General features: G+C 41.3%; 1 protein-coding gene across 1 annotated transcript in view; it reads left to right on the top strand.

Annotated features, from left to right (window-relative positions):
• The window catches only part of deaf1 (DEAF1 transcription factor), a 61,061-nt gene extending 40,531 nt beyond the window's left edge, over window positions 1–20,530 (top strand). Inside the window, exons 9-14 of the mRNA XM_020528748.2 lie at window positions 9,098–9,250; window positions 9,430–9,576; window positions 9,840–10,093; window positions 12,295–12,372; window positions 17,296–17,385; window positions 18,698–20,530. Of these exons, the coding sequence (XP_020384337.1) occupies window positions 9,098–9,250; window positions 9,430–9,576; window positions 9,840–10,093; window positions 12,295–12,372; window positions 17,296–17,385; window positions 18,698–18,802 (827 nt within the window). The 3' untranslated portion in view covers window positions 18,803–20,530. The remainder of the gene's footprint in view (window positions 1–9,097; window positions 9,251–9,429; window positions 9,577–9,839; window positions 10,094–12,294; window positions 12,373–17,295; window positions 17,386–18,697) is intronic.
• The last annotated feature ends 740 nt before the right edge of the window (window positions 20,531–21,270 follow it).

Here is a 21,270-nt window from a genome sequence, read left to right on the forward strand (position 1 = left end):
GCGAGTGAAATCATCTAAATCATTTTCTGGCACCATTTGCTGTGTTAATTGCTCCTCATCTTCTGTTAATTTTCAGTCTAAAGTTAGTAATTGTAAATGTTTTCTAATTATCATGGATGAAAGGAACCATATGCGCATTCAAGATTTTATAGAGCAAATTACAAGCTATGGGGGTTGGAATAAGTGACTGTAGATAGCTTTGCTATAAATTGTACATTCTCTTCCCCTTGCTGCCAAATGATTTTTGTGTTCAGTGATGCATTTCAATTTCTGCTGAATGGAGTAAGTACCATGTGATTTTAAATTGAGATCACAGCCTCAGATTGCCTGCTTGTGCCCATTGGATAATTCCAGACTGGAAGACTACAGGATGCAACAGCTGACCTTGACCAGCCTTGCCGTGAGAGGGGAAGCTCAGCCCTTTGTGTTCTGCTGACCCACACCTCCAACCTGCTGTCCCTCTGCCTGTCTGTATGTCACTCTCTCTCTCTCACTCACACACACATGTAGACATATGCACATATACACATTCACACCTCACTCACTTTCATTTCCTCTTCATCCCTTCTAACTTTCCCTGCCCTTTACTATCCTTGCTCGCATTCACTCTTATCACCCCTCACTTTTTCTCTTATCTCTTCCCCTACTCCCCTTTTTGTCTCTAATCTCTTCCACACTCTGTTCCCTCTATCTCTTCTTCCCGTCCCTTTCTTTTCTTCCTTCTGTCTGTTCTCTCTTTCTTCTGATCTCTCCTTCCTCTCTGTCTCTCTCTACCCTCTCTCTGCCTTACTCCCTTGCTGTCTTTACTTCTCCCTCTCTCTCCTTTCTCTCCTTGCACACTCTGTCATCCCTTGCTGCCTCCCTGCTCCCAGCTCTTTTTCATCTCACCCTTCACTCTCTACAGGAACAGGAATAGGCTATTCGGCCCTTTGAGCCTGTTCTGCCATTCAGTGAGATCATGGCTGATCTGTGACCTACCTCTATCTACTTGCCTTTGTCCCATAGGAAACTGCTATTCTTACCTGGTTTGGCCTACATGTGACTCCAGACCCGCAGCAATGTGGTTGACTCTTAACAGCCTTCTGGGCAATTAGGGATGGGCAATAAATGCTGCCTAGCCAGCAATGCCCTCATCCTGTGAATGAATAAGGAAAAAAAAATCCCTTAATACCTTTTGCTTAAGAAAAGAAATCAATCTCAGATTTAAAAATAACAACTGATCTAGCATCAACTGCCATTTATAAAGGAGAGTTCCAAATCTCTACTGCTCTTTGTATGTAGGGGTGTTTCTGAACAGTGCTCCTGAACATTCTGGCCCTAATTTTTAGACTGTGCCCCCTAGTTCTCTAATCTCCAACCACTGGAAATAGTTTATCTATCCTGTTCTTTCCTGTTAACGTCCTGGAGATTTCAATAAGATCACCTCTAAATTTTAGAAAGAAACTGGCCTAATTAGTACAATCTCTCCCGTAATTTAACCCCTGAAGACCAGGTATCTATTGTACTCCATCCAAGGCCATTATATCCTTCCTAAGGGGTAGTGCCCAGATCTGCTCACAGTACTCCAAGTGTTATCTAACCAGGGTTTTGTTTAACTGCAGCATAACTTCTGCATCCTTGTACTCCAGCCCTCTAGATATAAAGGTCAGCATTCCATTAGCTTTCTGGATTGTTTGCTGCACCTGTACCCCTGAGTCTCTTTGGACATCGACTCTATTTAACTTTATACCATCTAGAAAGTACCCCGATCTATCCTTTCTCAGGCTGAAACATCCTCACACTTGTTTACAGTGAAATTCATCTGGAAAATTTTGTCCATTTACCTCGTTTATCAATATCCCTTTGCAATTGTATGCCATCATTTACACTGTTTACAATGTCGCCTAACTTTGTGTTAGCTCCCTCACTCTACATAGGAACAGGAGTAGGTCATTCAATCTCTCTATCTATCTCTCTCTGTCTCTCCTCTCTCTCCCAGCGCCCCTCACAGTCCCTTGCCTCGTAGCTCTCTCTTGTCGTCTCACTGTTTGATCACTTACTGTCTCTGTCTGCCGCCTGCTGTTCAGTATCTCATTGCTTCTTGTTCTGTCACTCTGCTCCCACTCCCCATCTCCCTACTGCCCAGTCGCTCTTTCCCTCTCTCCCCCTCTCTCTCTCGCTTGCTTTCTTTCGTTCTTTTCTTTCTTTCTCTCTTTCTCTCTTTCTTTCTTTCTTTCTTTCTTTCTTTCTCTTTCTCTCTTTCTTTCTTTCTCTCTTTCTCTCTTTCTCTCTTTCTTTCTCTCTTTCTCTCTTTCTCTCTTTCTTTCTTTCTTTCTCTCTTTCTCTCTCTCCCGCCCCTCCCCCCACAATTGTTTTGTAGCCAAATTTGCTGATGACAAAGATAGGTTGGAAAGCAAATTGTAAGGTGGGCACAATGAGTCTGTGAAGGGATATAGATAGGTTAAGTGAGTGTCGCAAAAATGACTCTGAGCTTCTGGTTGCCTGCCATTTCAACACATCACCCTGTTCTCTGGCCAATGTCTCTGTCTTGGCCTTGCTATAGTGCTCCAGCGACATTCAGCACAAACTGGAAGAGCAACATGTCATTACCGCTTGGGAACCCTGCAACCTTCTGGACTCAATATCAAGTTCAATCATTTTAGGGACTGAGCACCTTGTCCCGTCTCCTTACACCAACTCCCATGCACCAGTCCTTGTCATTGTATGGGCGTCTACCATAAACAACCCATTGTCAACCACTGATGATCCCCGTTAGCAGCTTTTCATTCGCCCAGGCTGACCTATGTCCATTCCTTTGTCCACTGGACCTGAAGCATTAACTCTGATTTCTCTCCACAGATGCTGCCAAGATCTGCTGAGATTTTCCAACAATTTCTGTTTTGTTTCCGATTTCCGGCATCTACAGTTCTTTCGGTTTTTTGTTTGTCTCTCTTTCTGGGTTCCATCTCCACCAGTCATTTACTATTTTCTCCCTGCCCCCATCCATTCTCTGGCATAGGTACCAACATTCTCCTAGCTACAGTCAGTCTGAAGAAGGATCACTGGACTCAGTGTTAACTCTGCTTTCTCTCCACAGATGCTGTCAGATTTGCTGAGTCTTTCCAGCGATTTCTGATTTTGTCTCAGTTTATCCAATCTCTCTTCATAAGTCAAACTCTCCAACCCAGGCAACATCCTGGTAAATCTCCTCTGTACCCTCTCCAGTGCAGTCACATCTGTTCTTTCATGTGGATTCTAGAATTCCACACAATGCTTAAGCTGTGACATAACCAATTTTTTTAAACACAGTTCCAGGTAAGCGTTGTTACAGAGATAGTAGGAACTGCCGATGCTGGAGAATCTGAGATAACAAGGTGTAGAGCTGGATGAACACAGCAGGCCAAGCAGCATCAGAGGAGCAGGAAAGGGTCTAGACCCAAAACGTCAGCTTTCCTGCTCCTCTGATGTGTAGAGTTCATCCAACTCTACACCTTGTTATCTCCAGGTAAACGTTCCTGCCCTTAAACTCTGTGCCTCAGCTGATAAAGGCAAAATCCCATTTGCCTTCTTTATCTTCTTAACCGTCAACCCTCTGCTTTCTACCACTCAGACAATTCTGGATCAAATTAGCCACATTTCCTTGGATCCCATGAGCTCTTCACTCTCCCATATTGGACCTTATCAAAAGCTTTGCTGTAGTCCAAGTAGACTACATTGAATGCATTGCCCTCATCTTCTTAAAAAAATTTCAATCAACTTGGCCATACATGAGCTCCCCTTAACAAAAACATGCTGACTGTTTGTTTGTTTTTGATTATTCCCTGCCTTTCCAAGTGCAGATTAATTTTGTTCCTCAGAATTGCTTCCAATAGTTTCCCATCACTGAGGTTAGACTGACTAGTCTGTAGTTTCCTGGCTTATCCCTTGCTGCCTTCTTGAATAATGGTACCACATTGGCTGTCCTCCAGGTCAGATCTGACTGAGCATCTTTGCAGGCCTCAGTTTGAGAACCAGTGTCATTTTATAGCTAATAATGTGAGTAAGTTATTCAAAATGATGACTGTTTATTTATTTTAATTGACAGAAGAAACATAGAAAGTTTATGCTACAGGAAGACGTCATTTGACCCATCATTTTCAGTTATATGGCTCACATTGCTTCTGATCGATATCTTTTTTTGCTAATATGATTGTAAACATTTTTGCTATTTTTTGTATCCCTTGCAAGTTGCTTTTCATACTTTTATTTGTAGCTCTTTAATATTAGTCTTTTCACTCTTTAATGTTCTTTTTATCTTTCCCAGTCTCCAGGCTAATCATATTTTGTTATACTTTTTTTTAAAGAGTTGTCTCTTACCTCTTTAGTCATCTTTAGACAGGTAAAACTCTGCTCCTTAGGGATATAAACCAGTTTCGTATAATATTAAATTATTTTCTGACACTGCCAACGTAATCTTTTGCTTTACTCATTAACAGATTTGCCCTGTTTACTATGGACAGCCTCTGAGTCATCTCATTGATGTCTGCTTTACCTAAATCTTAAAAACCTGGTAGATGTTTCTGACATTCGTCAAAATTCTGCAACTTTCACCTGACAGTATTGGGGGGTTACCTTGAGCATATTGTACTCATATTTTCTCTCTATTTTCTTCCCAGCAAAATTAATCACTGCATATTTCTCCACATTCAACTTCATCTGCCACCTGTCTGCCCTTCCATCAACTTTTCTGTGTCCTTTTGAAATTCCACATTATCCTCCTCACAGCTCATAATGCTTTCAACTTCTGTATCATCTGCAAATTTTGAATAATGAACAAAATACTGGAAAACTTGAAATAAAACAAAATGCTGAAAATACTCCACTGGCCAGGCAGCCTCTGTGGAGGGTGAAACAGCATGAAAATTTCAGGCCAGTGACCTTTCATCAGAACTGAAGAATGTTAAAGGTAAACAGATTTAAAATTAATGCAGAACCATGGAAAAGGAAATGGGAACAAGAACAAAGGGGAATATTTGTAATTGGATGAAAGGCAATAGATCTTAACCGGTAAAAGATTAAATGAATTTGGAATTATGAGAATATTTTAAAGAGGTTTTTCTTTTTAAAGATCACATTATGTGCACTTACCCATGTTATGTCTTGACATTGGAGTAAGATTTCACACACTTCCGAACATGTCACCTCTGAGCTTCACAACAACAAGAATATTAATGTACTTCAAGTGTACAGTCGCTTAGTGATAGAAATTACATTAGTTGAACAACTTGTGATAAAGGTATTTGCACAACCCAAAATACCTTGGTATAATTTAGCATTAAGTACAATTATTTATAATGTTTTGTCATGTCAAGGAGTTGTTAAAATGGTTGTATTGTCGGTAAGGCTGTGCTGTCTCTGTGGACACTGACAGTCAGAACTTTGATGTGCTTTGCTGATAAATCTAGAGTATTTCTCATCTATGAAGTCCTAGATTTTTGCACTGTACAACTGTGCAAGCAGAAAGTCAGAATAAAAAGCAAAAATGCTTGGCCCCTTTCAAGAGTGAAGCACGTAAATGTTTGGGCCAGAGGGTTGAGGTTGATTTTGTTTTAAAATACCTTGTTTGGTCCACAAATGGAAGGCAATCTGTTGTTCTTACCTTGTCTGGCCTACGTGTGACTGCAGACTCACAGAAATGTGACTGACCCTTAACTGACCTCTGAAATGGCCTAGTAGGCCACTCAGTTGTATCCAAACTGCTACAAAGTCTAAAGAAAGGAATGAGACTAGGTGGAGTAACAAGCATCAACCTAGGCACTGGAAACTATAATGGCAAATGCAGTCCTGTTAACGCTGCCAAATCCTCCTTCCTAACATCTGGGGACTTGTTGCACGAAATTGTCAAACAACAGCCTGGCATATTCATACTCTGGCAATCAATGAGGCAGACACCATCCGCACCATCTCTGGGTATGTTCTGCTTCCCCACCTCCAGGCCAATGATGAATTGGTATTCTTCCATATTAAACACCACTTGGAAGAAGCACTGAGATTAGTATAGAGGACTTCACTGTTCATCACCAAGATTTGGTGGAAGCGCAACTGCTGACATAGCTGTTAAACTGGGTCTGCAGATGCAGTGAAGGAAACAAACATAAGGGAAAAAACTTGCATCATCTTGTCCTTACCAGTCTACCAGTCACATTTAGGCTTGTCCATGACAGTATTGATAGGAGCAACCACCACACAGTCCTGTTGGCGACAAAGATTCATCTTCATATTGGAAACAATCTCAAAACTAGGCAAGCATGAGAAATTGAGGACCATCAGCAGTAGAATTCTATTCAACCTCAATCTCTAACGTCACTCTATCATTACTATCAAGCCAGGATATCAGACCTGGTTCAATGGAGAATGCAGGAGGGTGTGCTAGCAGCAGCACCAGGCAAACCTAAAACTGAGGTTTCAACATGGGTGAACAATTGCCTACCAAACAGTAGATGCAGCGTTCAGTGGTCAGAGCTAGGTGATCCCAAAACCAACGAATCAGATTGAAGCTCTGCAGGACTGCTACATTCAGTTGTGCATGGTGATGAACAGTTAATGCAACTAACAGGAGGAAAAGACTCTGTAAATATTCCTCGCCTCAACGATGGAAGAGCCTAGCACATCAATGCAAAATACAGTCCTGAAGCATTCACATCCATCTTCAGCCAAAAGTGATGAATGTATGATCCATTTTGGCTGTCTCCTGAGGTCGCACCATTACAGACACTAGGTTTCAGTCAATTCAGTTCACTCCAAGTGGTATCAAGAAATGGCTGAAGGCCCTGGATATTGCAAAAGCTATGGGCCCTGACAACAGTCCGACAATAGTAGTGAAGACTTGTGCTTCAGAACTAGCTATGCCTCTAGCTAAGCTGTTCCAGTGTAACTGCAATATAGGCATCTAAACAATTTGGAAAATTACCCAAGTTTGTCCAGTGCACAAAAAGCAGGATAAATCCAACCAAGCCAGTTACCGCTCTGTTGGTCCACTCTTGACAAGGTGATAGAAGATGTCAGTGATGGTGCAATCAAGCAGTTCTTACAAAGTAATAATCTGCTTAGTATTGCTCAGCTTGGGTTCTGCCAGAGCCACTTAGCTCCTTATTTTATTACTGCCTTGGTCTAAATGTGTAAAAGATCTGAACTCCAGAGCAATATTTCTTCTCAGCTCTACATGCACACACCCACTTCGACATTCTATACATGCCAATTAGCATGCCGATAAGGATACAGCATTAACTTCCAGTTCAAAAAGTCACTGCCTCATATAGATCTTGGATGTCCATGGAGAAGGAAAAGAAATTAGAGGGAATGCTGCCCCAGTGCTAAGGTGATCGTGACTGCCCTTAACATCAAGGTAGGATTTGACTGACTTTGGCATCAAGGAGCCCTACCTAAATTGGAGTCAATAGGAATCAAGGGGTGGAGTTAAGGGGAATATGATGGGTGGTTGTCATGGTGGTGTTGGTAGTAATCAAAGTTCTCCACTGTTTGCACACATACCTAGCCCAAGAGATTGGTGTCTGAGGCCCAGACATCTTCAACCACCTCATCAGTTCCCTCTTCCATGAGGTCAGAATGGGGATGTTCGCAGATAGCTGAACATTGTTCAGCAGCATCTGCAATTCTTCAAATACTGAACCAGTCAGCAGTCTATATGCAGTCAGATCTGGACAATATCCAGGCTTGAGCTGAAATGTTACAAGTAACCTTCACACCGCACAAGTGACAGTCAGTGCTCATCTCCAACAAGAGAGAATCTAACTGTTGCTTTTTGACATTTAATTACATTGCTATTGCTGAAGCTCCCACTATCAACATCCTGTGATTATCATTGACTAGAAATTGAACTGAACCAGTTATATGAATACTGTGCCTACAAGAGTAGGTCAGATGCGAGGAATTTTGTGATGAGTGACTCGACTTCTATCTTCCCACTGCTTGTCCTCATCTTCAAGACTCAAGTCATGAATGTGATTGAATACTTTCCATTAGAACAATATCGCTGGTCCTTCACTATCGCTGGGTGAAAATCCTCAAACTTGCTTCCTAACAGCATTCTGTGGGTTTCCCTGCATCCCAAGAGTTGTAGTCGTTCAAAAAGGCAACTCAACACTACCTGCTCCATGGCAATTAGGAATAGGCAACAAATGCTGGTCTAGCCAGCGATGCCCATATCCCTTGAGCAAATATATAAAAATAACTTTGAATATTTCCAGGGTTAAGGGAAAATGTGCCTGGGAGTGGGACTAACTGAACAGCTCTTTCAATGAGCTGGTATAAGCACAACATACTTCTGTGTTGTATCATTGCGTGATTCTGTACAATTAACAGCTGAATTGCTGACTTGTCTCCTTGCAAACACTGAAAGCCCTGTATATTTACAGTATTCTCTGTTTTAGCTTTGGAAAGTAGTTGTCTGTTCAATATCTTTAATTTTACTTATTGTGTGATTTTCTTACCAAGCTTACAGTTTTTAAAAATCTAGATCATTGATGCCAACCACACCAGAGCCGCCTCCACCAAGGCAAGCCTCACCTGGAGCTACATCCCCAGAAGATGAGTTTTAACCTAGCCATAAGCTGGTGGTGATCTCTGTCTGTGCACCTGCAAGGAATACCAATTATTCTGACATTAGTGAAAGCAGGCAGCTACAGATAAAGTGTAACTCAATTGTGACTCCTCTCCATTAGAGGTCTTTTCATCTATATCTGCCCATCCTATTCTTCCTGTCCCTGTGTTTGCTTTAAGTTTCTAAGTTCTTGAAGCCATTGACTTGAAACATTAACTGTGTTTCAGTCTGTATGGTTGCTTCTTGACCTGCTGAGTATTTCCAACATGTTCTGTTTATATTTTAGATTTTCAGCAAATGTTATATTTGGTTCGTTTCAGAGAAGGCATTGCTGCTGCATATTCGCAGGTTGCAGTTGCTGGCTAACTGGACACAAGTCCAACAGAAGTACTTTCACTATGTCTCTTCATTGTCAGCTTCTTAAAGCATTTGGTGTTTTGTTCCCATGCACATGAATGATAGTTTGATTTACAGAATATTCATCTTTTACAAACAATGCATTCTGCTCTTTCTCTTCAGAGGACGGCATTCACCAGACACAGCCCTGCCGAGACTGGTGGTGGGATACAACAAATAAAACCCCTTACCCCCTACAAGCGCATGAGGCTCACCGCCAGGGAGGCCGTACAGGGCTGGGGGTTCCTGAAGTCTGTGGAGACAACGGTGCTCAAGGTTGGTACAGTGACTGGTAACACAAGGTCATAGTGATGGTAACTTACACTTTTGCTGGATTCACTGCAGACACTGTAAATTCTTTCATTGTAGAGATAATGTACATAAGGGTGTCTGTATTGACATTGTGTAGTTAAAATCTATTCTGAGAGCTCATGGATCACCATCTCTTTCCACAGGGAGACCACAAACCCAGGTGGAAAGCAATACGACAGGACCCTCACGCTCACCTCCGCAGTCTGTATCGCCAACATCACTGGGAGCAGCTGCCAGCCCTGACACGCATATGTCAAAGGGTATTAGTGAGTTTGAGGAGGGAACACAAGGTGAGTCACAGATAAGGAAAGAACCGAGGTGATGGATGAAGAAGGGCAGGGGATTGTTATGTAAGGGTTTAGGATAGATGCAGACCTGTTCAATTATTGCAGATGTATTCACACTGAGCAGCTGTGGCCACCAGTCACTTGGTCCAGGACAGTCAGACTGTTGTGCTCACTTTTGAGATCGTGTATTGGCTTCACATCTTTGGATAATGATATCTGAGAGTTTCGATGTAGCCATCACTATCTTCTTTCTTTGCTTTCTACAGTGTTAACCTCGCTCCCTGCCCTTGCAGTGCCAACTCCCTCCACCCCAACCAAAACCATCTCATCCACGACCTTGAATGGATTGGAGGTAGCTGAGCAGCGCAGCTGGCTGTACCTAGAAGAGATGGTCACCTCATTGATGGCCACAGCTCAGCAGTTGAAGACACTGATTGAGCAAGCAAAGCAAGCCAGCATCGCTTCAAAAGATGGTGCGATTGCACAAGCCAAACTGCAGGCAGACCGTGAAAGGAAAGGGGTAAGTGGCATTAATCTCATGCCAAGCGAGGTATATGGTACAGCAGCTGGGATAATCTCTGTAAAGACATTAGCTTTGATGTCAGTCAGACCATGGGACTGCATCAGGTGGCCGGACAATTTAAGGGTATAGAGGCCTGGATCTTATTCACAACCTGGTCCCAACCAAGGACACCAATTTGTGATCTGGGAACATATTCCATGATCCAATCTCCCATTCCAGTCGCAAACTAACTAGCCAGTGGGAGCTGGTATTTGGAGATGGTTTGTTGTTTCCTCACTTTTTTTATTCCCACCCCCCCCAACTTAGCCAGCTCCTCCCTCCCCCTTCTGCAGTCCTGTCTTCCCTGCTGCATGACTGCTTTCCACTCAGCAGTTCCTTGTTTAGGGAGTAAGCCACCTCAGAGTTTTGTTCAACTCTGAGCCCAGGTTTGATTCACCAGTAAGGCTGCTGAAAAAATGAAGGTCAGTATTATCTCAGCTGTTCACACCTCTTCTGCTGCTGAAACTCTTCACAATGTTACCATCACTTCCAAACATGACCTAGTAATGGCTTCTCTTCTTGCTCCTGCATTGTTACCTCTCGTGTCCCCAAGGATCTATCCATGGCTCCCTCCTATTCCCATCTCCATGCTGCCCTTTGGCAACAGCATACAAAAATGCAACATTAATTTTCACATGTATGCTGATGACATCTGGCCAATGCCTCCACTGTTGTTAAATTGTCCAATTGTTTATTTGATTTCCTGTATTGAATGAGCAAAAATTTCCTTAAATCCCATTCTGTGAAGATTGAAATGATTGTTTTCAGTTCCCATTCTAACTGTCTAAAATTCAGCCAGTCTTTATACACCGTTACTGTTCCATCTGATCCCGATTCAAGCCACTGGCCTCATATTCTTACCATTTATTAAAACTGTGTACACTTCTACTTCTGTAACACTGCCTGACTTCACCCTTTTTCTCAGCTTCTTTCTGCTGAGACCCTCATTCATGTCTTTGTTACTTTTAGACCCAATTATTTCAGTACATTCCTGGCTGATCTCAAACATTCTATCCTCCATAAACTTGAGGTTGTCTCAAGTTGACTGTATTTTAACTCACACTGTATCCTATTACCTGACACTCCTATATTCAATGACTCACTTTGGGCTCCTGGTTTTTAAATTCATCGCCCTGCTTTCAAATCCCTCCATGGCATTACCCAACTTTGCCTCTGTAATCTTCTCTACCCCCAAGATATATCGCTCTACTCCTCTGATTCTAGCTTCTTGTGCATTCCTAATTTTGATCAGTACACCATTGGTAGCTATGTCTTCAAGTGCTTGAGTCCTAACTCTGGAATTCCCTCCCCACCCCTTTCCACTTCACTGCCTGGCGTTCCTCTGTTAAGAATCTCCTTAAAACCTACTTCTTTGACCAAGCTTTTAGTCATTTGACCTAATACCTCCTTTTCCTGCTCAGTGTCATTTTAAAATACTTCTGTTAAACACCTTGGAAGATTTCATTAGGTTAAAGACACAGTTTAAATATAATTTTTTGTTCTTTTATTTTCACTAGCCTCCTATATACTATGCACCATAATCTCCAAACTCTCCAGAACAGATCCTTGCAACTGATTGCCTGCCAAGGCCAGTTAACTTGCTGATGATGTTCGATATTCAAATATAAAATTCTCCTTTCGTCTCCTACCTTAGCCTTCTGTGAATCCCCTACGCTACACTATCTTCAATGAGAAAGCTTTTACCTTCACTGACCTTAATTTCTCAATTCATTCCATCTTCACAACATATCTGTTTTCCTCTCTACCAAGTCTTGCTTTGAGAAACTTTGAGAGCTGCTCCTCTCTGGCCTGCCCTTCTTGTCTGACAAGCTAAATAATAGTTTATTCCCGTCAGTCATTTTGGTGGAAAAAAATAAATCCGATCCAAATTCAAGTCACATTTTCCATATTTTTGCACTAAAACTATTATGGAGAGGATTTCAGCCCTTCAGTCTCCTTGGTCATGAGGCTGAGCAGGTGGTGCTAATAAAGTGTGTGAATTAATGTGGGCTTTGCTTGATAAGAGATATTTAAAACAATGTTTTGAAGATTAGGTTCAAATTGATTTTGAGTTTTGCTCTGTTGATTAAAAATTGGAAATGTTAAATGAGGCTGAGGTGCAATACACTGACAAGTAGTTTGTTTCCTGTTAAACTTAGAATCTAAACCAGTACCAGAGCCAGGTGCCATTTCATTCAGCTGAGGATGTGGATGGTAAAACTGAGATCATCATTAAGGTGAGAAGAGAATTTTCACATTTTCCTGACTTATTGCTCCCTGCCAAAAACAGTGGGTTGGAGCTCATGTGATACCCACTATTAACTGTTACAGAAACTCAAACGTCTAGTCACGCTGTTGCTACTGGGATCACATCTTGCCACAAAAGAGTTTGACTACAATTCAAAAATAGTGCGACATTAGCTATAAAGTGTTGAGTGACACCCTGTGGTTGTGAAAGGACCTGGTGAACTTGTCTTCTTGTGTAATTTGACATCATTTTTAATTGTTTTATTGTAATAATAACGACAATCATCTGCTTTTCCAGAGCTGCTGCCTAAATTAGCTAAATATTGTCAAACATTTTACATCATCACAGGTATCGGTTACAAAGACTTGCAAACTTAAATAGTTAGCATGGTCAATAAAACTTTGGGCATTTATATGTATCATGAATAGCTTGGGCTCAAGTATGAATCCTTATGATACCCCGTTAATTACTTTCTGCCACTTGGAAAAGGACCCATATATTCCCACTCTGTTCCCTTGCTTTTAAGCAATTCTCAATCCAAGCTAATTTATTACCTCCTATTTCATATGCTTTAACTTTGCCCATTAACCTCTTATGAGGACCTTATCAAAAACCCTTCTGAAAATCCAATACGCCAAATCTAAATAGCTCAGTCAAGGGTTCCATGCGCAGATCTTTACAGACCATATTCGGCCCCGCTTCTTTTATTTTCTTTGTCATGATTATATACTATACTATAAATGACTTCTGTATTTCATTTTTGCACTAGTTCACAGAGTATAGGGTTTTACAGCATAGAAAGAGGCTGTTTTGCCAATCACGTCCATGCTGGTCAACAAGCACCAATGTACTCCACACCCTGTCTGGACCAATCTCATCCTTGATATAGTGTGGCACACAATATAGAATTGCACACAATACTCCAGCTACGTCATAACCCTCCTTCTCTTGTATTTAATGCTTTGAGTAATAAAGGCAAGGGTCCCATATACTTTTTAACCACCTCATTCACATAGCCTGTTGCCTCCAAGGACCTGTGGGCATGCATATCAAGGTCCATTTGATCTTCTGTACTTATTACGTTCCCAGCATTCATCACATACCACCTTGCCTTGTCATCACTTGATACCTTTCCAGATTTAAATTCGTGTGCCACTGTTCTGCCCATCTATATTGTCCTGTAGTCTAAGGCTGTCCTCCTCAACACAAAAATTGGTGTTGTGGTAAATGTCATCTACAAATGTATTGGTCAAACCTCCTACGTTCATGTCTACATCATTAAGGTACACTACAAACAGCAAGTGAACAGCACCAAACTCTGTGGTATGCCACTGGACACCAGTTTCCAGAGAACAACTTTTGATCATCACTGTCTGCCTCCTAACACTAATGAATTTTGGATTCAGATTGCCAAATTGCCCTGGATCCTAGGGGCTCTTACTTTCTTAACCAGTGTCTCTTGTGAGGCCTTGTTAAAAGCCGTACTGAAGTCTTTATGGACTACATCAACTGTATTACCCTCATCTGTGCACCATCTCAACTCATTGAGAAACTCAGTCAAACCTGTGAAATTTGATCACTCCCTGACAAAGCCATGCTGAAAAAGCTTGATTACTACTTGTCTGTCCAAGTGGCGATTAATCCAGCCCTCAGATTCTTTTTCCAAAAGTTTTCCTACTACTAATGTTAGACTCACTGGCCTGTTAGTCCATGGCATCATAGCTAACATGAAGGTCACCTATCAACTTGGCCTGGCATTGTGGAGTGAACCCCTGATCATTAAGATCCATGGGGAGACCTTAGAGAACGTTGGCCACTTCCAATATCTCGGGAGTGTCCTGTCAACCAAAGCAGCCATTGATGAAGGGATCCAACATCGCCTCCAGTGTGCTAGCGCAGCCTTCAGCCGCCTGAGGAAAAGGGTGTTTGAGGACAACATCAGATCTGACACCAAGATCATAGTTTACAGAGCTGTGATGGTTCCTGTCCTCCTGTATGGTTTTTAAATGTGGACTGTCTACAATAGATACCTCAAGGCGCTGGAGCAGCATCACCTGCAAATCTGCTGGGAAGAAGGACGCACCAATATCAATGTCCTTGACTAGGCCAACATGGCCCAGCATCAAGGCACTGACTATCGTTGATTGGCCACAATGGGCTGGGCATGTCGTTTGCATGACTGTCATGAGATTCCACAAGCAGATGCTCTACACCCAGCTTTGAAATTGCACGTGAGCCCCAGGTGAAACGAGGAAGTGCTTCAGTGATACCCTTAAGGCATCATTGGCGAAGTATGGCATTCCCACAGACACCTGGGAATCACTGGTCCAAGACCACCCAAAATGGAGGAGGACCATTCGGGAAGGCATTGACCACCTCGAGGCTTGCCATCGGGAAAATGTGGAAGCCATGTGAAATCAGTGAATGTGGTGCTTTGCCACACCAACGCCCAACCCATCCCTTCCCGCAACCACCTTCTGTCCCAAGTGTAACAGAGTTTGTGGCAGCTGCATTGGTCTGTACAGTCACCCGCAAGCTCATTCTGCGAGAGACCACCAATGAATGAATGAATGAGTTAATCTGAACCTTATGAAACTATAGAAAAGGAAAAGGAACAATCTAAAGTACAAAAAATATAATACAGAAATGTAATTGAGCAATTGATTCACTGGCCTGTAGTTCCCTGGTTTATCCCTATCATTCTTCTAGAATGATGGTACCACATTAGTTGTCTTCCTACCTTCTGGCAGAGAGGATTTGAAAATTAATATCAGGCCCCTGCATTGTCCTCCGTTGTCTCCCACAGCAGCCTGGGACTCATTTCCTCTGGGCCTGAGGACATAACCAATTTTAAGCTCACTAATACCTCCTTCCTCTCAATTGTAATTTGTTTATTTATGACAGTCGTCCTCCTCGATTTCTATACCTATATTGACATCCTCTATCGTGAATACAGGTGCAAAATGCTAATTGAAATCATCACTTAAAATCTCTGGCTTCACATGCAGTTTGCCATTTTTGTTCTGATTTACTTAATCCTCTTATAAATGACTTTTGATTTTCTTTTATTTACTTGCCAGTATTTTTTTCATGCCACCTCTTTGCTTTCCTAATTTCTTAAGCGTCTGCCTGCACTTTCTATACTTCTCTAGGATGTCAAGTGTTTTGAGTTTTAGGTAGGTACCATAAGCTTCACTTTTATTCCTTATCCAATCCTGTGTATCCACTACAACAAAAACAAAAATTGCTGGAGAAACTCAGCAATTTCTATTTTTATTTCAGATCACCAGCACCCGCAGTTCTTTGTTTCATTTAATTGTATATCCACTGGCTGGCAGTATCTTGTCACACTCTGTCTTTGTTTCTCTTATTTACTTTTTCTATTCTCCTCTGAGCATTCTCTAATTAGCCAGGTTCTGTCTTTTGTCGTCAACCGAATGTTTGCCATAGACATCCTGCTCTCTATCTCTTTCGTCACCTGAGGAATTCCGGCTTTGCTAGTCCCAACTTTTTCCCTTTGTTGGAATGTATCTTGCTTGTACCAAAGCAACCTCTCTTTAACGGCAGCCCATTGTTTGATTACATTTCTGTATTACATTTTCTTTATTTTTGCTCTTTGTCCTTTTCCAAAGCTAACCTGAACCTATGATGCCATGGACGCCGTTTCCTGGTCTATAATAGGAAAATATATCCCTCCATCGTCCGCAGCTACTAGGTCTGGGCTTCCGGTATTGTCAGTTTGGAAATGTACTTTAATTAATTGCAGGAATTGATCTATTGACTTATCACTGACTTGCTGAGAACTGCCTTTAATTTCTGGTCAATGTTTGACAATACAAATTTGCATATCTGTAATTCCTTTTGCAACTCAGGGTATCCTGCAGCACTACACGACCAATGAGGTTTAGTCACTGTGATAATGTAGGAAATGTAGCAAGAATGAAATTAATGGTAAAACAATCTGTCTTAGTGATTTTGATTGAGGGATAATACACTGGGGACAACATCTTGCTCTTTTGTGTGTAGTACTGTGGGATCTTTCCTGTGCACTGGAGCAAATAGAGACTCAGTTTAAGAGCTTGTCCAAAAAATAGCAACTCTAACAGTCCTGTATTCCTTCAGTGCTTTTCCCTTAGGGGCAGCAAATACCAACAGTTGTTGCTCTGAGTTTGTCCATACTGTCAGCAGAAGAAAGCTGAGAACCGAAAGGAAACAAACCCAAAAGCAGGCATCAGCTAGTGTTGAATTGTACTTGCAGTGCAAATGGTTCACAGGATGTTAGCTTTATTCTAACTTGTTCGAATATCTACAACACTTAAATGTAAACAGTCATCCTTAAATCAGCCTTTCAATGTTTAATTCAGTGTTCAAACAGTAAGAGGAAACCAGGGTCATATCTCTGAGAAGAAGAAATAGAAGGATAAGTTTATGCTTTGATAGAATGGAGGTTTTTTTTAAGGCTCTCATGGAACATAAATGTTGGCTCCCTTGGCTCAAACATTCTGTTCCTATGCTGTAAATTCTGTGTGACAATCTGTGAAATCCACTTTGTTGTGGAGGTTTTGGCAAAATAGCTTCTGCAAATTTGTAACCTCAAGAACCCAAATCAGGGCAACTTCTGAGAGTCCAGTGAATGAATCTGTGGGCTCATCCTGATTGATGTACTGTGTGATGGTTCTGTTCATTCTTAAACATTTGCAAGTGTATAAATAGCAGGTGACGTTTACTGATTATTTTCTGAAGAAGCTGGCTTGATTGTCATCGTTTGTATCTCTTGAGTATTGAATTTCAGTTACCTGTTTTTCTTTTAAAGTTTATCAAAATTCAAGTAATGGTTTGGAGCCAAGCATAGAATGCAAAGCTTCCAAGGAACAACTGTAACTCGTCTTTTTCCTAATGAAATTCTTTATAGCAAACCTGTGTGAACTGTGGGCGGGAGGCAATGAATGAATGCACTGGATGTCACAAGGTTCATTACTGTTCAACATTTTGTCAGCGAAAGGTGAGAAATAAAGAACTTGTATTTCTATAGCACATTTATACCTTCAGGAGCTCCCAAAGTATTTTTCCCCCCATTAAATACTTTTGAATTGTAGTCACTGTTGTAATGCAGAAACCTTGGTGCTAATCAGCACACAGCAAGCTCCACAAATGCTAATGAACAGATAATCTGCTTTTAGTGATGTTGATTGAGGGATAAATACTTGCCTCAAAAGTGAAGAGAATTCATTAGTTTCTTTTCAATAGTGCTGTGGCGTCCTATAAATCTGTCTAAGATGGCCGGCCAGGGCTTAGTTTAATATCTCATCTGCAGACAACACCTCAGATCATGCAGTACAGTCCCAGCACTGTCTTCTGTTAGTGTAGCACTCCTCCAGTTGTGCCCTTCCAACAGTGCAGTACGCCGTAAGCACTGATTCTCTGACAGTGCACCACTCCCTCGGCACTGGCTCTCCAACAACGCAATGCTGCCACTGCAGTGGTGTATTGACACACCAACAGTGCATCGCTGTCTAAATACTGAATCTCCAACAGTTTAGCACTCTCTCAGCATTGTCCCTGACATGCAGTGCTCCCTAAGCCTTACTCTATTGCAGTTCTATTCTCCTTCAGTATTGAATTGTAGGCTTTAACCTGGATTATGTGCCCATTTCTCTGGAGTGGGACTTGGACAAATATCTTTCTGAAGCAGAGGAGAATGCTACTCAATGAGCTATGGTAGTTACTTTGTTATATTGCTTTTTTTGTTTACTCTAATACCTATTGGAATAATGTCAGCATTAATTACACAATGATATATACAACGCTGGGCTACATTGAGAGTCTGTCCTGTCAAACACTCCCAGGGAAGGTACAGCATAGGGTTAAGTATAGAATAAAGCTCCCTTCTATACTGTCCTGTTTATGTACTAAGGACCTAACTCAGAAGACCAACTTACCTTTAGGATGACTCTTTTCCTGCTTGTTATAATAGCTCTGCACTGTTTGACAACTCTTAATTGACAATTGGTTTTGAAATGGAGAGAGGTTTGCATTGTAGGCTGTTGGAACTGTGGGGAAATTCTCAGCTGTATATTCTAGGTTCCGGAGGATGGAGAATGTTACTGACCGGTGTATAACCTATGTAGTCCAGGTTGACTTGCAGATTCCAGCACTTATAATTTTTCTGATACTATAGACTACATGCTTTGCATAAATCAGTACAGGAAAAGCAGTAATAAATAATATGAGCTTCAGGTTAGATCATCAGGATACTGATTATGCCCATTTATCTGTGTATAAAAATGGTATTTTTTGCCATTTTGTTTTTCTAGGACTGGAAGGACCATCAGCACGTGTGTGGGCAACCAACAACACTCACTGTACAGGCAGAGGAGGTGCAGGTGACAGAGGTCGATGTAGAGAAAGTCAAAGTTTGAGTGTCCTATACAGTATAAGAATTCAGCATGTTGACTCAAGTGACTGAGGTAGTGGCAACAAATATCTAGGTTGCAAGGACATAGTGTTCTTAACCTGAAGGCCAGACTTTTTATTGTTTGGATACATTGTATTCTAAGGGAAAGCTGATACCTGCACATGAGGTAGTGACGAGTACCTAGGGAGGCAGATTTGAGGTTACTTCAATATCTCACAGACTAACTTTTCATTAGACTGCAGAAAACGCCCTGTGGAAATTTTGCAAAATGTGCAACAGTCAGATCCTTGACTTGTAACTCAGCCATTGCTGCCTGTCCTTGATTTGCTTTTTCTGTTTGGCCTTACGCAGAGTCTGAGTTACTGGTCATTGTGCCTACTCTTACCTGCAACCTGCTTCACTCACTCATGCTCTCAGAAACCGTCTCTAAATGCAGTCGTGCCCTCCCACACACCATCATCTGGTTGAACTGAAGTAGCCAGAAGAAGGAGAGTAACCTTATTTAGATGAAGGCTGGTTTGGGGATTGGAAGGAGGAGTAGGCCTCTGGTTAATCATTTTTTTTAAAAATTAATTTCAAGGCATCTGGTTGGCAAATTTCACTGCTAAGGAAATTAAGTTGCTATCAAGGTTATACCTGATGAGCTCTGGTTCATACCTTTGTCTCAGCCATTGAGGGCTACAATGTCCCATTATCACTTTCTGATCTTTAATTTAAAGATTGACCAAACTGTATCCCAGTCTGATAGTTTGCCTCTGGAAAGCTTTGTGGCAGGGAAAAGGCATGTCCTTGATGCATTGATTGATGGTGAACTTCTGGTTTTGAGGTAGCAGTGTTCCCTTGTACATAAAGCAGTTTTCAGACAACATAAATTAATGGAAATCACAAGGATGTGTAGCCAGGTTGGCCATAGTTTTGTAACAGGCCAGTTGTTAATGAGGTTACACCATCACTGTGATCTTGGATTGTAGAGATGACAGATTGTATCTCAAATATAGTATTGCAACATTTTCAATGTTACCTGTTTTGTTAATAGAATGATTTGAATTTTGCAGTAAGCTATATTATTAATTCAAATGATTGCTAATGGCTAAGCAAATCAAGTAATAAAGAAACACTGTAAGTTAGTGGCACAAAATATATCATAACTGGGCAGAAACTGTAATCATATGGGGGCTCTGACAAAGTTGAATGAAATCAAGAGCAGTTTTCATGGGACGTTAATCACTGTTGATTAAATGTTTGCTGTATCTACCATGTTGCATTTGGAACAATTACAAAAATGCTTGTATGCTTGTGTGGATTAATCTTGGTAGTCCAGACATTAACTGCATTGTCATTTTTCTTAAACTTGGAAACTGTGTTTCTGAATTGCTCCTTGCGAGGAGCTGCAAAATTCTCAATGAATGGAATGTCTCTAAGAGATTAAAGCAGAATTTCTTCTTTCTGGGAGAGTGAACCTTTTTGCCATTGGAAATGAGTGCTTGTAAATAGAGGTGTAAGTTGCTGTGAGGGGTTTGTGCACTTGGGGGGAAAATGGGGATAATTGTAACAATATCCTTCACGCCAAGTGTTAGTTTTGATAAAATGGGCATATTTGATGTACTTTATACAATTTCCAACTATGCCATTATCAAGTTATTCTTGTATTTTGTAAGTTTTGTGTATTTTTAATTTTGACAAAGCATGCTTGTTTATGTGTTCAATAAACAATGATAGTATTTTATAGAAACTTTCTTAGTGTCAAATATTTTCTCCCCTGATTATCAAGAAGTTGCTTCCAGCATCTGGTGCTGTGTCTTGTGGTGGTGGTGGTGGTGGGGGTTGGCGGGGAGAGGGGAGTGAATCTTGTGAAATGAGTATGCTTGCTGAATCAGAAGTCATGAATTATGTATCCAAGGTACTTGCCCTTGGAATTCCAGGTCACAGAACAATCCCAAATGATTTGTTCTGGAGTCCTGGGCTCTGTCCCATTAGGATTTATTGGGCTGTAGCATAGAATAATTAGAATTAAACAGGAGCTTTAAAAAAGCACACAAATAATGATCACAGACTGCATTGACCAAGCATAGAGTCCCTTGTGTATGAAAAATTAAAGAGTGATCTAATTGAGGCATTTAAGATGTTGATCTGGTAATACAAGGAAACTGCTTTCTCTGGCTCGAGTCCAGAACAGGGCAAAATCTTAAAATTAGAGACAGGTTATTTGTGTGATATTAGGCAACACTTATTCACACAAAGGGTGGTGAAACTCTGCAATTCTCTTCTCGAAAAATTTATGGATGGTGGGGTCAATTGAAAATTTCAAAGCTTAGAATGATAGATTTTTGTTGGATGTGTATTAAGGCTTACTCAACCAAGGTCAGTGGATGGAGTTGAGATACAAATCAGACAGGACTGAACTGAATGGCTTCCTCCAGTTTCCGCGTGTGCAATCTTTGATAAAGTTCTCTAAAATTATCAAGAGGTTTG

Source organism: Rhincodon typus, chromosome 17 (assembly GCF_021869965.1).
Source record: "Rhincodon typus isolate 14 chromosome 17, sRhiTyp1.1, whole genome shotgun sequence".
Classification (NCBI taxonomy): domain Eukaryota; kingdom Metazoa; phylum Chordata; class Chondrichthyes; order Orectolobiformes; family Rhincodontidae; genus Rhincodon; species Rhincodon typus.